Source organism: Buceros rhinoceros, unplaced genomic scaffold, assembly GCF_000710305.1.
Source record: "Buceros rhinoceros silvestris isolate BGI_N320 unplaced genomic scaffold, ASM71030v1 scaffold38900, whole genome shotgun sequence".
NCBI classification, from domain to species: domain Eukaryota; kingdom Metazoa; phylum Chordata; class Aves; order Bucerotiformes; family Bucerotidae; genus Buceros; species Buceros rhinoceros.
In genome coordinates, this window is record NW_010388523.1 from 1,787 (window position 1) to 14,523 (window position 12,737).

The following is a 12,737-nucleotide window of genomic DNA, read 5'->3' on the forward strand; positions in this document are numbered from 1 at the left end:
TGCACAGAAAAAATTCTGACATACGGAACAGTACTCTCTCCTCTTGTTAGCATCTATGGGACAAGAAGTCAACAAGAAGTCGACTAGTTAGACTGAGGAAATAAAATTATGATTACCCATGAAAAACTTGGACTTTATTTCCCGCTCTAAGAAGTATGTCTGTGGGGTATAAGCAGTAAAGAGTAGTCCTATTTTATCAGCCTCACCTGAACAGAGTGAAAGTTGTGCATAGTCCTGATTTTTATTCAAACAGGCATATTCTCTTTCTTAGATATTCAGTCGGTGTGTTTGTGAATCGTGATGTCTAATAGAACCATATTCTTGAAAATCCCCCTGAAAATCAAGCTGGAACTCGTCAGCTTTATGATAGGGGAAAAGTGTCCCGTTGTTTTAGAAACTGTGTAAATGCTTAAGAACAAATACTATATGATTACTTATATATAAGGCACAAAAATATATATTACACTTTTTATATGTATGTCATGGCTGTACTTTTAAGGAGGTAATAACAGTTTAGCATAGATTACCATGATTCTAAGACTCAGATTTTTTTAAATTTTATTTTATTTAGTGCTTGACTTCGTAAACTTAATACTGTTCTCTTAGTTTCTGTCCCTCACATACAGTGTTCACAGGCATGCAAAACCCATTAAATTTCAAAAATGCCCTGTGAGGGTTTTTTCACCTGATCTGTGGGGAAGTAGACAAAATCACTGAAGTTTTCTATCTGAAAAGTGCTATTAGTTTCTTCTCTCTAACTTTTCTACCTTTATTGCTTTGCTTAGGTTTGCAGCAATGCTAAAGCAGGATATTGTAAATGACAGTGAAGATTCTGAGCCATCAGGATGTGAGAGAAATGGCATGATTCCTATGCATGAACAAAGCAAGGTAATTAAATAGGATCTTAAAGTACAGTTTTAGTCAGGGAACCGTCCTTCTCCTTTTTCTTCCTACATCTCTTAAAATCCCTACATCTGAAAGGGATGCGAAGAGAAATCTCAGTGGGAATTTCTTACCATTAATGAACATTGAGTTTTTTGAAGTCTGTGGTATGATGGATTGCTGGAAGTCAGTGGTTGCAATTTCAGCTTGAAGAGGAAGATGCATTAGCTTCTTTTACAGTTAGCTGTGGGTGAGAATTACATGGACTTGTGAGAATTACATGGATTGTTTCTTTGCTTGCAAATTGTGCCTGTCAGTCCGCTTGCTGAAAGTTGTTCATGTGCATTCCTTATCTAATAAAAATAAAAAACCCCACAGTTTTAAATTTCTGTATGTATATTTCCAGTGTTCTTGGAAACTTATATGACTTTAGAAAGGTTTGCAGTAAATGCAAGTACAAATAAAATTCTTAATAGAAGAGGCACTTTAGTGTAAACACATAGTATTGACTGTAAAGTACTGTATGGCTTATCTTTATACACATGAGAAGCTGGTGATCACAGAATCACAGGGTAGATAATCAAGTAATTCCATGGTGGAAGCTCACAAGATTTGTGCTCCAGCTGTGACTCTGAGTAAGGGATATATATATATAGGGAGAAAGAGAGAGAGGAAACAGGAAAATAATCAGAAATGTGGAACTGCTACTGGAGGGGGGGGCAAACCACAGCATAGGCAAGAATTCCATGTCCATGCTGTGACAATGAGCTGACATGAAGGTGAATAATCATAAGGGGTGGGGGGGACACAAATGATTAACTTGTCAAAAATAAGGACCTTAAAATGGAGTGAGACACATATCCAAAAAAGGTCAAAAATGCTTTGGCTATGAATATGGATAAGTAGATGAATCAGTATAAGAGAACAGCTTCAAGGAACCCTTCTTCAAGGAAATAACTCCCAGGGTGGTATTTCTCCATCTCTACCTTGACTTACCAGCTTGAGCCTTCCAGCAATGAATCATGTGAGTAATGTATGCACTGGCCAGCTGTTCTGTTTCTTTCATCTTTGTCTAATTATAAGTAGGTTTTGTTATTTTGATTCAAGGCTTTGCAACAGCAGTTATTTAGGAGTTACATTAAAGATGCTGTCTCACTGGAATAATCCTCGTCATTAACTGTATTGTGAAATCCAGTCTGGAAGCAGAACCTTATCGAATTGTAGAGAATACTAATAAATACTTAGCTTGTGTACCAGGCAAGCTGACCCTGGCCTCTTAATATTGTTTCTTCATCAAATATGCTGACACTGCTGCTGAACAGATGCTATTTGTATCGGGCGGGACAGGAGTCCTGTCAGGTGCAGATAAAAAGGCAACTCTTCTGCAGTCTCTCATGTGCAGTTCTTTGTGCCAGGTGAAAACAAACACATACTCAGAAATCCTGAATGCTTTACAAAGCTGAACTGTCCTTACATCTATTGTTAATGCAGTTGTCTGTAGACAGTGTGGATCTAGTGTATCGTGGCCGATACCAGGTCTTGTACGCTACTACAAAGGTACACAGTGCCACTTCTGAGAGTCTCATTGTTTTCATTCAGGAGGGACCAGCAGTAGATGCCAAAGGTGCTGATGGGAATATACAAACAGAAGAAACTGCTCTGTTGAACCACTGTGCTCAGCAACCTCCGGAACCAACAGCAGGGTCTTCAACACCTGCAAGAACATGGAGGCAAATATTTACTTGCCCTCCTGAGGGTTTACTGGCCCGAGCAGTGACAAATGGTATGTGAGAAAAGCATAGATTCATTAAAATGAGAAATGGCAGATGAAGTACTCGTTTCTCTACCTGTGGAAATACCTGTTCATTGTCCTTGAAAATAATGAATGGAAGTAGTGATGTTTTGCATATCACGACTTTTGTTTCAGTGTTCTAGTAGGGGAAAAAAAAGGTGAAACAAAGATTTGAAGGTATAGGTTTTGTTTCTCCATTCTCTCTTCTATGTTTAGCATGGTAGGTATGTTTTTACGTTGCAAACTGTTTTCATCAGGAGAAAGACCTCCTAATTCTTCTCTTGATAGTTTTTGTGTGAGAGTATTAAGATGATTATAACACAGTGGTATTTTTGGCATACTGGATGGCTTTTTGTGAATTGAAGCAACAAATATGAGACGCTGCTGTGATACCTCTCTTACTCTTTAATACTGCACACTTGCAAAGCCGAGAATCTTAACTGCAAGGCAAACTGACCCATTCTGTAAGATTTGCCCTACGCTGAAGGCTGACAGAAGAGAATGACAGTTATTTCCGACTTTTTCTGTGGCTTTGACAGTTTCCACAGCCTCTCTTCTCTCTCACTTAGGATTCTTAAGCTTTTATGTTTGGAAATCTGCTGGTCTTCCCTTTGCCATCTGTCACCGTCAGATAGGATTAAGATCAATCCGGTCTGAAATGCAATATGTTGTGATTATGAGAAGAGGAATTAATTCAACACCTTTTTTCCTCTCCTTCTGTTTTCTGCTTGTATATCTATGCGTGCCCGTTCTTGTTGGGTAACTGTAGGAATACATTTGGGAACCTGGAAAGAGCATGAAATTTTCACTTACTTACTCTTTTCATAATATTTTTCAGGATTTTTATTTTTTCACTGTGTATTAGCCCTCTTTGATTGCTGTATCAGTGGAAGTACCTGTACTACTTCAGGCTCTAGTGATGTAGGCTGTAGTGATGACCTCCTTCAGATTTTTTCCCAAGGGATAGCAATGTATTGCACAAGCATGTGCAAACAAAAAATGATACTTATATTCCTTTAAAAATTAGACTAGGGCTGCAGTCATTAGCTTGAAGGTATGCCAGGCTCTACAGCAGCAGATTCCGAAAGAAGCAGCAAATGCAAGGTAAGTTAGTGAGAGTCTTTGCTTTACGTTTGGGACCAGTGAAGTGCTTTCCACAGTGGCCCAGGACTCAGTACTTCTGGGTCCCTAATGATGGTCCTGGTCCATGTTTTAAAGTTTCTTATTGCCTATAAAATCCGAACATCAGTTTAGGGAGCATCAAAGATTAAAGACATTGCTAGGATTAAACTAAATTTTAAGGTAAATTATTTCTGAATGTCATGATACCTTTTTCCTTAGTAGAAAAACAAATGTGATCTGACAGTGAACAAAGTTGTCCCTAAGAGATGATTAAATAGGAGTATTTCTTGTTTTGTTCCAGTTGCAATTGTGGTCCTCGTTTGGGCTGTGGTGTGGTCCATCACCGGGACTGAGTGTCTCCCAGGTGGAAATCTGTTTGGAATTCTGTTTCTTTATTTTTTTGCTGTTCTTGGAGGTAGAATTTTTGGATTCATTAGAATAGGAACACTACCTCCTCTCCCTGCTCTTCTGGGTAAGTTATCCTTCCTTTTTCCTGTATATTTGTGTTGTTTAAACTATCAAGTAGTATCCGCGTGCTTGGTGTGTTTAGATTGGGAACAAACTGCATCACACTCAATCTGTAGCTTTTCCAAGCAATTTTTATCTGGTCCTCTCTGAGAAGGTGCAAAATTCCCCAAACTGGCTCAAGTGAAATTGCCTGTATGTTACTTAGGTTGTCCTCTTAATTCTTTGGGGGCCAGAGAACTGTATGCTTACAGATTCAAAGGTTATTGTCCTTCAGTCCCCTCTGTAACAGTTACTTAAAATCTGGATTTAATATCACCAAACAGGAGTCTTAAGCCAGTTGAATAATTAATTCATAAGGAAATTATTGATGAGCTGTTTTGCTTGTATCTCACAAAATAAAAACTTTTTCCAAAGAAAACTATACAGGAATTCCCTTCTACGGGTACTCCAAAGGAATTTCTTTCTTCTTTCTTTATCTCAAAGTAAATGAAATGTAAGAAAATAAATTCACCACAAGGAATAATTTTCTGAAGAGTGTTATTTTGAATCAATCATAATCTTGTTTTTCATATCAACATCTTATTTTACATTTAAATCCAAAATAGAAATGGCCAGTGAAAATGGCATTGGTTCTGACGTGATCAGAGCCTTTTAGGTTTTCTTTCCTAGAGGAGGTTTTGGTTAGATCAGTACAATATTGTGAAGAGTTGTGATGTCAACAAAGCTGAAAAATGAAGCTCCGAGTTCTTCTCACCAGCTGTATGTTGACCCCTTATTATGCTTAGTGTGTAAATGAGTAAAGCTGTTGACAGACAGCAGAACTTTATGGCAGAGTGGGCTACAGATAGCTGCCTGTAGTGCACAGACATGGTTTTGTGACCTGCATAGCTGGATTATGCCTCACACAGCAGCACTGCTTACATAAGGGCTAGACAGCTTCATACACGGTTCTGTCCAGGCAGCACATGCTTTCTTGCACCACTTAGTTTCACGAGCAAGAAAAAAATTCAAATGAGAGGGAAGGAAGTTCTGCGTATAGCATGCGTGCCTTGAAATAACATGAATACAGAATGCAAGGCCTTTTCTAAGTAAACAACCCCCCTTAAAAAAAAAGTTTCTGACTATTTGAATTCTGCTCTTTTTAATTACATTTGTATCTTAAAGTTATGAGTTGAGCATGAGACTGCTTGTCAGACAGGTAATACTTTGAACAACAGAAGCTTAAGCATGACAGCACATGTCTGTGGAGCTGCTTAGGACAGAGTTCGTTGTTCTGATCCCAGTCTTTGAGGAAAATTGAAGAAATCTGAGACAGAAAGAGATAGACAATGTCTTTGAATATTTTTTACATTAAAAATACAAATTTTGTGCTCTTACATGCTTTTAATCAACTTGTGCTTGGTACAGTTGAGTGTAGTGTGGCTCATTAAGCACCTTATAGTTTGCCTCAGTCTCAGGGAAGATCAGTGAAATTGCTACCAAAACAGTCACAGAGCGTATTTTAGATGTACATTGGAGAGAGGATTCTGCAGCAAGCAACATGGAGCAGAATAGTGAAGATATCCTTTGAGGTGGAATGTTGTTTGTTGGCGTTTTTGGGTATTTTTTCTGGGAGGTGGTGGAAAGAACAGTGTCCAGAAGTTCAGTGTGTTCCAGAACAGATCAAGTCCACAGCCAAGGCTCTCACCAAGCTGGGACCAACCAGACCACGGTGTTTGTTTACAGTTTGTCTTTTTGGTTTCCTGTTTCATGACATTGCTAATACAAAATTATGTCACTAAAATCTATCTTTGAATCATCAGGAGCTACAGTGAGTCTCTGCAGATCTGTATGTCAGGGCGCCCTTTCCTGTGCTTTTCTGTATCCTTCCAGAACTACCGTTCTAACAGCTTTGCCGGAAGTCTCTGATTAGACAGCTTTGCTAATATTTGCAAAAGGTTGGACCTTGCAAATAGCTCAAATAGTCAGACCAAGTTCCTGACTTTTTCTCCCCTCTTTGCTTAAGACTCATATTGCCAGAACATTTTAAAGTGTCTAAGTTAGTCCAGGGTTAGCTGGTTTAGCTTATATTTCCCAATGAACTCAGAGTTATGATGCCTGTAATACCTGCATATTTCTTACACCTAAGAGGATTTCTAACAGTTTTCAACTTCTGAGCTAAATATGCAATGTTAGACGACCTTCCTCTTTTCATGTTGAAACAGTGGAACAAGAAAAATATCTTTTAAGGATGCAGAGGTGTCTTTGCTTATGGTAGGTATAACCTGCACCTGGTGAACAAAGCTGAATGCTATTGACTCACACTAAAGCTACGTGTCAGCATCCTGCAGATGTATTCATTGGTGACCTGGTGTGTTCTTAGGCCACTTTGATTGCTTTAAAACATGTCTCTCTCTTTCCATGCCTCATTCCCCTTTGTTAAAACATGGATAATGATTAAGAATATGAATGTTTCTTTGTCTCATAAATATCCAATATGGTGTCTGTTTTTAAGAATGCTACGCAAGCTTTTCTTGCACAATAAAACCAAACTTACTTGCTTTCTTTTAAGGAATGCTGCTGGCTGGTTTCCTAATCCGAAATACCCCATTCATTAGTGACATCGTCCAGATAAACCTACACTGGTCTGCAGCACTGAGGAATATTGCTCTTTCCATTATCTTGACCCGAGCAGGACTCGGCCTGGATCCGAAGGTATGGTACCAGCCATTTCTGTGAGGCAAAGTATACAACAGCCCTCACAAAAACTGAGTAATTGGTTCTGTTAAAAATACTGAACCTGCAAATCAGAACATTGCAGAAAGCATTTTTTTCTATTGTACAGTCATATGTATGTTAATTTTGGCAGTTGAATTTAATTGAATCGTAGACAATCCAAAAATTACCTGAAGAAAACTAGGGTTTTTAAATTTTTTTGCTGATTTCCCCCTTACCTTAAAGAAATTTCCTGAATTTTGTGAGTAGAACCTCACATGTCTTGAGGACATGTCTTCCACCATAGTCTGTCAAGAATAGTTTACACTCAGGTTTACTCTCAAGTTTAAGGGGCTGCTTAAAGTTTTATGTAAAACTTAGGTCAAGTACAGCTAGTTCAGAACAATGAAACTGGTTTTTCTTAATGACGAAAAACTAGGGAGTTGCCAGTGCTTCAGATGTCTGGGAGAATAGGGTCCTGTTTTTTTTGAAAAATGCTTATTTTCCTAGATTACCATAATCTTTTTTTCAAAGACATTGAAGGTTGTATGAGCATGAAGTGTGTGTTACACACAGCTTGGATGCCCAGTTCTGTGAGGTTGCTTTTCTTTCTATTTCATGACAATTGTTTTTGGCCAAGGGAACTTCACCTTTGACTCATTTTTCTCCCATGTGGCAATCAAAACTGTCGTTTGGACTCTGTATGTAGCAGTGCTTTGGTGCAGTTATGGTTTTTCCTCGTGTAACTGAAGCTGTGAAGACAAAGATACCATTTGTGCTGGTGGTTCTCAGCCCTAATTATGCTGGGATAAACTGGGCTGGTAAGAAGTGCGCCTCACTGATGTATTTTTTTTTCCTGTGTCAAAATCAGGGACCTATTCAAGCAGAGTCATGTTTGTGACTATTAAAGACAGCTGTTAAAAGTAAATTCTGTGTTTTAAAGAAATTTTTTAATAGCATTTGCTGAGCCAAATGGAACTTCATCTGCTCTAGGTATCAAGTGAGAGACAGCTGAAGGAGATGGTTGGCTCTTTGTGCCAAGTTTATGTAGTTTTACAAACTTTCATGATCTGTTTATGGATTTTGGAACAATTTTGGGGAGCTCATGCAACTTGTAGGATTATAGCAAAATCTTTTGTGGATGGAGCAAATCATCTCAAGGAACTGTGGGTAGGTGTTGAGGCTGCACTTTCCAGATGGATCTCAGCTAGTCCAGCGTCTCACGTTTAGTTTGCTCTGTGTAAGAAGCCAAACAGAATTTTCTGCTACTCCTTCCTGTGGGTTTCACTGACAAACTTGGAAGTTTATGTTCAAATCCAGTCATGCTTGAGCCTATCTTTGGCTCAGGACATATAAAGCTGTCACATCCTGTACTGCAGCTCAGAAGAGATTCCTTTAATAAACCGTATCAGATCATAAACATATTTCCTCCCCATGAAGCCAAGGGTACTGATGCCAATGTCTGAATGTGCTTGTATGTTGCAGGCTCTTAAGAAGCTCAAAGCAGTCTGTTTACGCCTTTCTTTTGGGCCGTGCATCTCAGAAACATGCACAGCTGCTGTTCTTGCCTGTTTGTTCATGCATTTGCCATGGCAGTGGGGATTTATATTAGGGTAATGTACTCTCTTTTCTCCTCTATGACAAAAGTGCATGTTTGCCTGCTACAGGTAAATGATCCATGTGCAGTTCGCTGTGCCAAGAAGAGACCCGAGTTTAACGCTAGTTAGGAAGCTGTGCTTAGTCCCTGTAGTTGTTTGCTTACCATTCATGGCTGGCTCTGTGCCTAATTTAAAGGTCACATTTCTAGGCTGTGGAAGAGTACCAACATCATTACTCTTCTGTGTTTTGTGATCTCAGCACTCGAAGGAAGAAGGATGGTGCAATCCCTGAGTCTTTAACCACAACATAGGGGCATTTTAGAGACAGAAAAAGATACCACAATTTGGAGAATCTTTATGCTGGAATTCAGAATTTCCTTGTAGAGAGATACATGTAGGATAGCTTTCCTGTCACAAGTCAAGAATATGGCATTTTATGTTCTGGAGTGATATCTTTGAGGAAGAAACCTTTTCCATCTAGTTCTATCTAAACTGGTGGACTTGGTCTGAACCTGTATTCTGGAGCAAGATGGATGAACTTCTTCTCTGCCACATACTGACTTTTACAAGAAGGAACTGGGCTACCGAGTAATAAGCGTGTCTACACCAGGTTCCTAAATGGGATAATCAGGGAGCATAACTGACCTGTGGAGTAGACTCAAGTCTTAGCCTGTGGAGCCCTTAACTTTTAATGCTACCGAGTTAGGCAGGAAGTAAGAGTTGATTGCAAATCTGCGTAGAAACATCCATGTTTGTAATTAGCAGGGAAAGGTAAGGAGAATACCTTATGTAAAGACCTGTTTGATTATACTTTAGAAGAATTGGCATCAGAATGGTTTGAAGTTTTTTTAGTTCAGTGCGTTCTTCTTAAGAGAGGCTGAACCTATGCATTTTCAGTTTTGTTCTAGGTGCAGTGTCCCCTGCTGTGGTGGTTCCCTCAATGCTGATTTTACAAGCTGGGGGGTATGGGGTAGAGAAAGGTGTCCCAACTTTGTTAATGGCAGCGGGCAGCATCGATGACATTTTGGCTATCACAGGCTTCAACACTTGCCTTGGAATGGCTTTCTCTTCCGGTATGCTGGTTAATCTGTATGTAGTGAAATAATCCAGAACAAACAGTGATATTTTGAAGAATGTATATTCTGTTATGACTGACTGGTTTGTAACTTAGTGACATCTCCTCGTAAAGTTCATGTATGGACTTGAATATTGAGAGGGAAATCACCTACGATCAAAAATCTTGGTGTAGTGTTGTCTGCTTTGAGTTGTGGGTCACAACAACTTTTGGAGAACACTTTTTCCCCATCTGCTCCCTTAGCTGCCAGGTCTGGTCCCTGCATGCCCAACATGCATTCAAGTTCCCCTGAGTTTGGTAATGTTCTTGCAGTGTGTCTTTCTCTGGCTTCTCTGGCATGCTTTCTTGGCAAGAGCTTTCAGAGAGAGAAAATTGCGCTATCCAGTTCCATCCTGAACCCCTTTGTCCCCAAGTAATTTAAAGCACGTGCTGTCCTGGAATCGCCCTTGTAAGTCTACAGTGTGGTTTGTGCGGGAAGGTCTGTGTATGGCTCACTGAACCTGTTTTTCTTTTGCTAAGTAGGTTCTACTCTGTACAATGTGCTCCGTGGAGTGCTGGAGGTTGCTGTAGGCATAGCAGCGGGGGTGATTCTGGGAATGTTTGTTCGGTATTTCCCAAGCCACGATGAGGTAAAAACCCCAAAACAATCAGAAGTTTTTATAAAATAGAGATTCTTTGCTAAGGGATAATGTTTGTAGTTATTAATATCCAAGCTTCGTGTGAAGCTGTTTTCGGGGAAAGCTGTATACTGGGCTAACAGCTTCCAGGTTGCAGAATCTATCAAGTGAGGATGTTTTACAGGGGATTACTTGTTTACCACAACGATAACAATGTATGATTTCATAGTCCTTCCTGATGCCGAGTTTGGAACCCAGCTCACAGTCCTGCTTGCGTTTAAGGTGGTGGAAATGTGCATGTGTAAAGGAGAGAGGATCTGGTACCCACTTCAGACAGTCGAATGATCATCAGTTAGATTGATGTGCGACGCATTTGCTTTTGTAAGATGTTTCCAGTGGGCCTAAGATTAAAAACAAGTAAAGCGGACAGATTGTAGGCTTGAAGGGATTGGGCCTATCATTAGCACTATGTAGAATGTGTTACTTTCAATAAAGATTAGACTTATAGAAAGTGGTAGATGAATTTAATATCGGGGGCAATTAAATGAACAGAGGATTGCGGAAGAAAGTAGGTATGTTTTGGACTACGGAAGTTAATTTGCAAAGCATCTATTGCCCTCAGTGGGACCGAATTTTCTTCTTACTGAATAACATAAGTGTGATACAGATAGAATAGAAATGTGATAGAAGTAAAAATAAGTGGGGAGCAATGGCAGGGATATAACTGTCTGCTGTGAGATTGGATCAAATAAAACTAGACTGTCCCTGGCAAACATTTGTTTGACTTGTCCTTAAAAACATCTAGTGGTAAAGATTTCAGCTCTCCTTAGATAAACTGTTCTAGTACTGACTGGTAACAGGTAGAAAATCCTGTTATCACAGAGTCGAAGCGGGGCTGTTAGAACAGAGCATCGTGTTCTTTGTGATACAAAAAGCCTCTTGGCAACAACATTTTGGATGGGCAGAGGAAAGAAAATATTACATTTCCAAAATTCGAATTTCTAAGGAATTAATGTCCAAAAAAATCCCTCAACTCAACTGAGCAATCAAAGTTGAAAGCTTTGATTCCTTCACAGTGGCTAATGGCAATTTTTATTTTCAAATTGTTATTTTCAAAATTAACAGAAGTAACCTTTTTCCTCCATTTCTAAAAGAAATTTACTGGGTTTTGGTTTTCTCTTTTCTTGATTGCAGGCATCTCTGGCGTGGAAGAGATCATATTTTTTACTTGGGTTGTCTATGTTTGCTGTTTTTGGCAGCATCCACTTTGGCTTCCCTGGATCAGGAGGGCTCTGCACGTTAGTCCTAGCTTTTGTTGCAGGCGTGGGATGGTCTGATGAAAAGGTGAATGTTTGCATAAAGCAGCATACCATACCAAAACTCCTTTCAATGTACAGCCCGAGAGGAATTTGAATTTCTGTCAGGAGTGGTAATGGTACATTTGTGAAGCTTTAGCGGGTGTATGGACTGAAAAAAAAAATCTACATTTATTTTGGACTTCTTTAATGTCTAGCATAACAGAAAGTTCCCACATATGTAAATATATATATGAGTACAGAGCCTAACATACTCACAAGCGTTTACCTAAACATCTTAAACCATGCGAAGGAGATGCAGTTGTCAAGGTACTTGATTAGGAGTCCAGAGCTTTATGGCCCAGCTCCAAGTGTGTCTGTAACCTTACACAGTCACTTTATGGTGAGATTCACAAACAGGTGTCCAAAATACAGTTGTGCACATGGCCTGAATGCCCTGAGGTTTTTTTCCCTGTGGTTTTGGGAGGGTGAAACGGAAAACGGTAATGAACCATCCTCTTGCATCTTTCCCAAATCCTGGCCGATGCATTCTGGATAAATTAGAGAGGAGAGTGCCCACAATAAATGGTCATATAAGGCCATTAAGAAAACATACAAAAGGCTGCTAAGCCTGCTTCCTCTTACTGTCACTGCCCTGTTGCATTTCTGTCCCTTGGCATGTCTTCCTGCCTCTTTTGCTTAATGCCATCTACACTTAATGTTTTAAGGGCATCTTTCTCTCTACAGCTATAGCCTTGTGACATGCAGTAGGAGAAGGGAAGAATAGAAAGGGGATCAGATATAGCAGAGTCCACATTATCCCCATCTAGAGCCTGACTTCAGTAAGATCTCAAGGTTTGTTGAAACAACGTAAAAGAAACCATGGTTTCTATTTAAGTATTATGTTGTCCAATATTAGAAGAAGAAAAACTTATCTTGGAACTTCACTATTAAGGACATTACAACTGATAAAGCTCCCTATTGAAAAGCTTTTAAACCGATTCAGAAGGAAGGATGGACCTTAAAAGAGCATGAGCAGTCTATAAATGCTTAGTTTAAATTATTTTGATCATTGAATGAAGCTTCTTGGCCTTAAGGATGTTGCTTTCAAGTGCTTTAGGTCTTTTTTTACCGGATATGGTCAGACACGTCTGTATACTGTGTATTCAATGTAGTACCAAGGTTTTCCTGCTG

The 12,737-nt window shown here is 39.4% G+C and overlaps 1 protein-coding gene across 1 annotated transcript in view; it reads left to right on the forward strand.

Annotated features, from left to right (window-relative positions):
* Positions 1–795: 795 nt before the first annotated feature.
* SLC9B2 (solute carrier family 9, subfamily B (NHA2, cation proton antiporter 2), member 2) overlaps positions 796–12,737 on the forward strand; it is a 15,082-nt gene continuing 3,140 nt past the window's right edge. Inside the window, exons 1-8 of the mRNA XM_010146146.1 lie at positions 796–888; positions 2,482–2,665; positions 4,098–4,268; positions 6,816–6,958; positions 8,444–8,571; positions 9,454–9,629; positions 10,154–10,260; positions 11,443–11,592. Of these exons, the coding sequence (XP_010144448.1) occupies positions 796–888; positions 2,482–2,665; positions 4,098–4,268; positions 6,816–6,958; positions 8,444–8,571; positions 9,454–9,629; positions 10,154–10,260; positions 11,443–11,592 (1,152 nt within the window). The remainder of the gene's footprint in view (positions 889–2,481; positions 2,666–4,097; positions 4,269–6,815; positions 6,959–8,443; positions 8,572–9,453; positions 9,630–10,153; positions 10,261–11,442; positions 11,593–12,737) is intronic.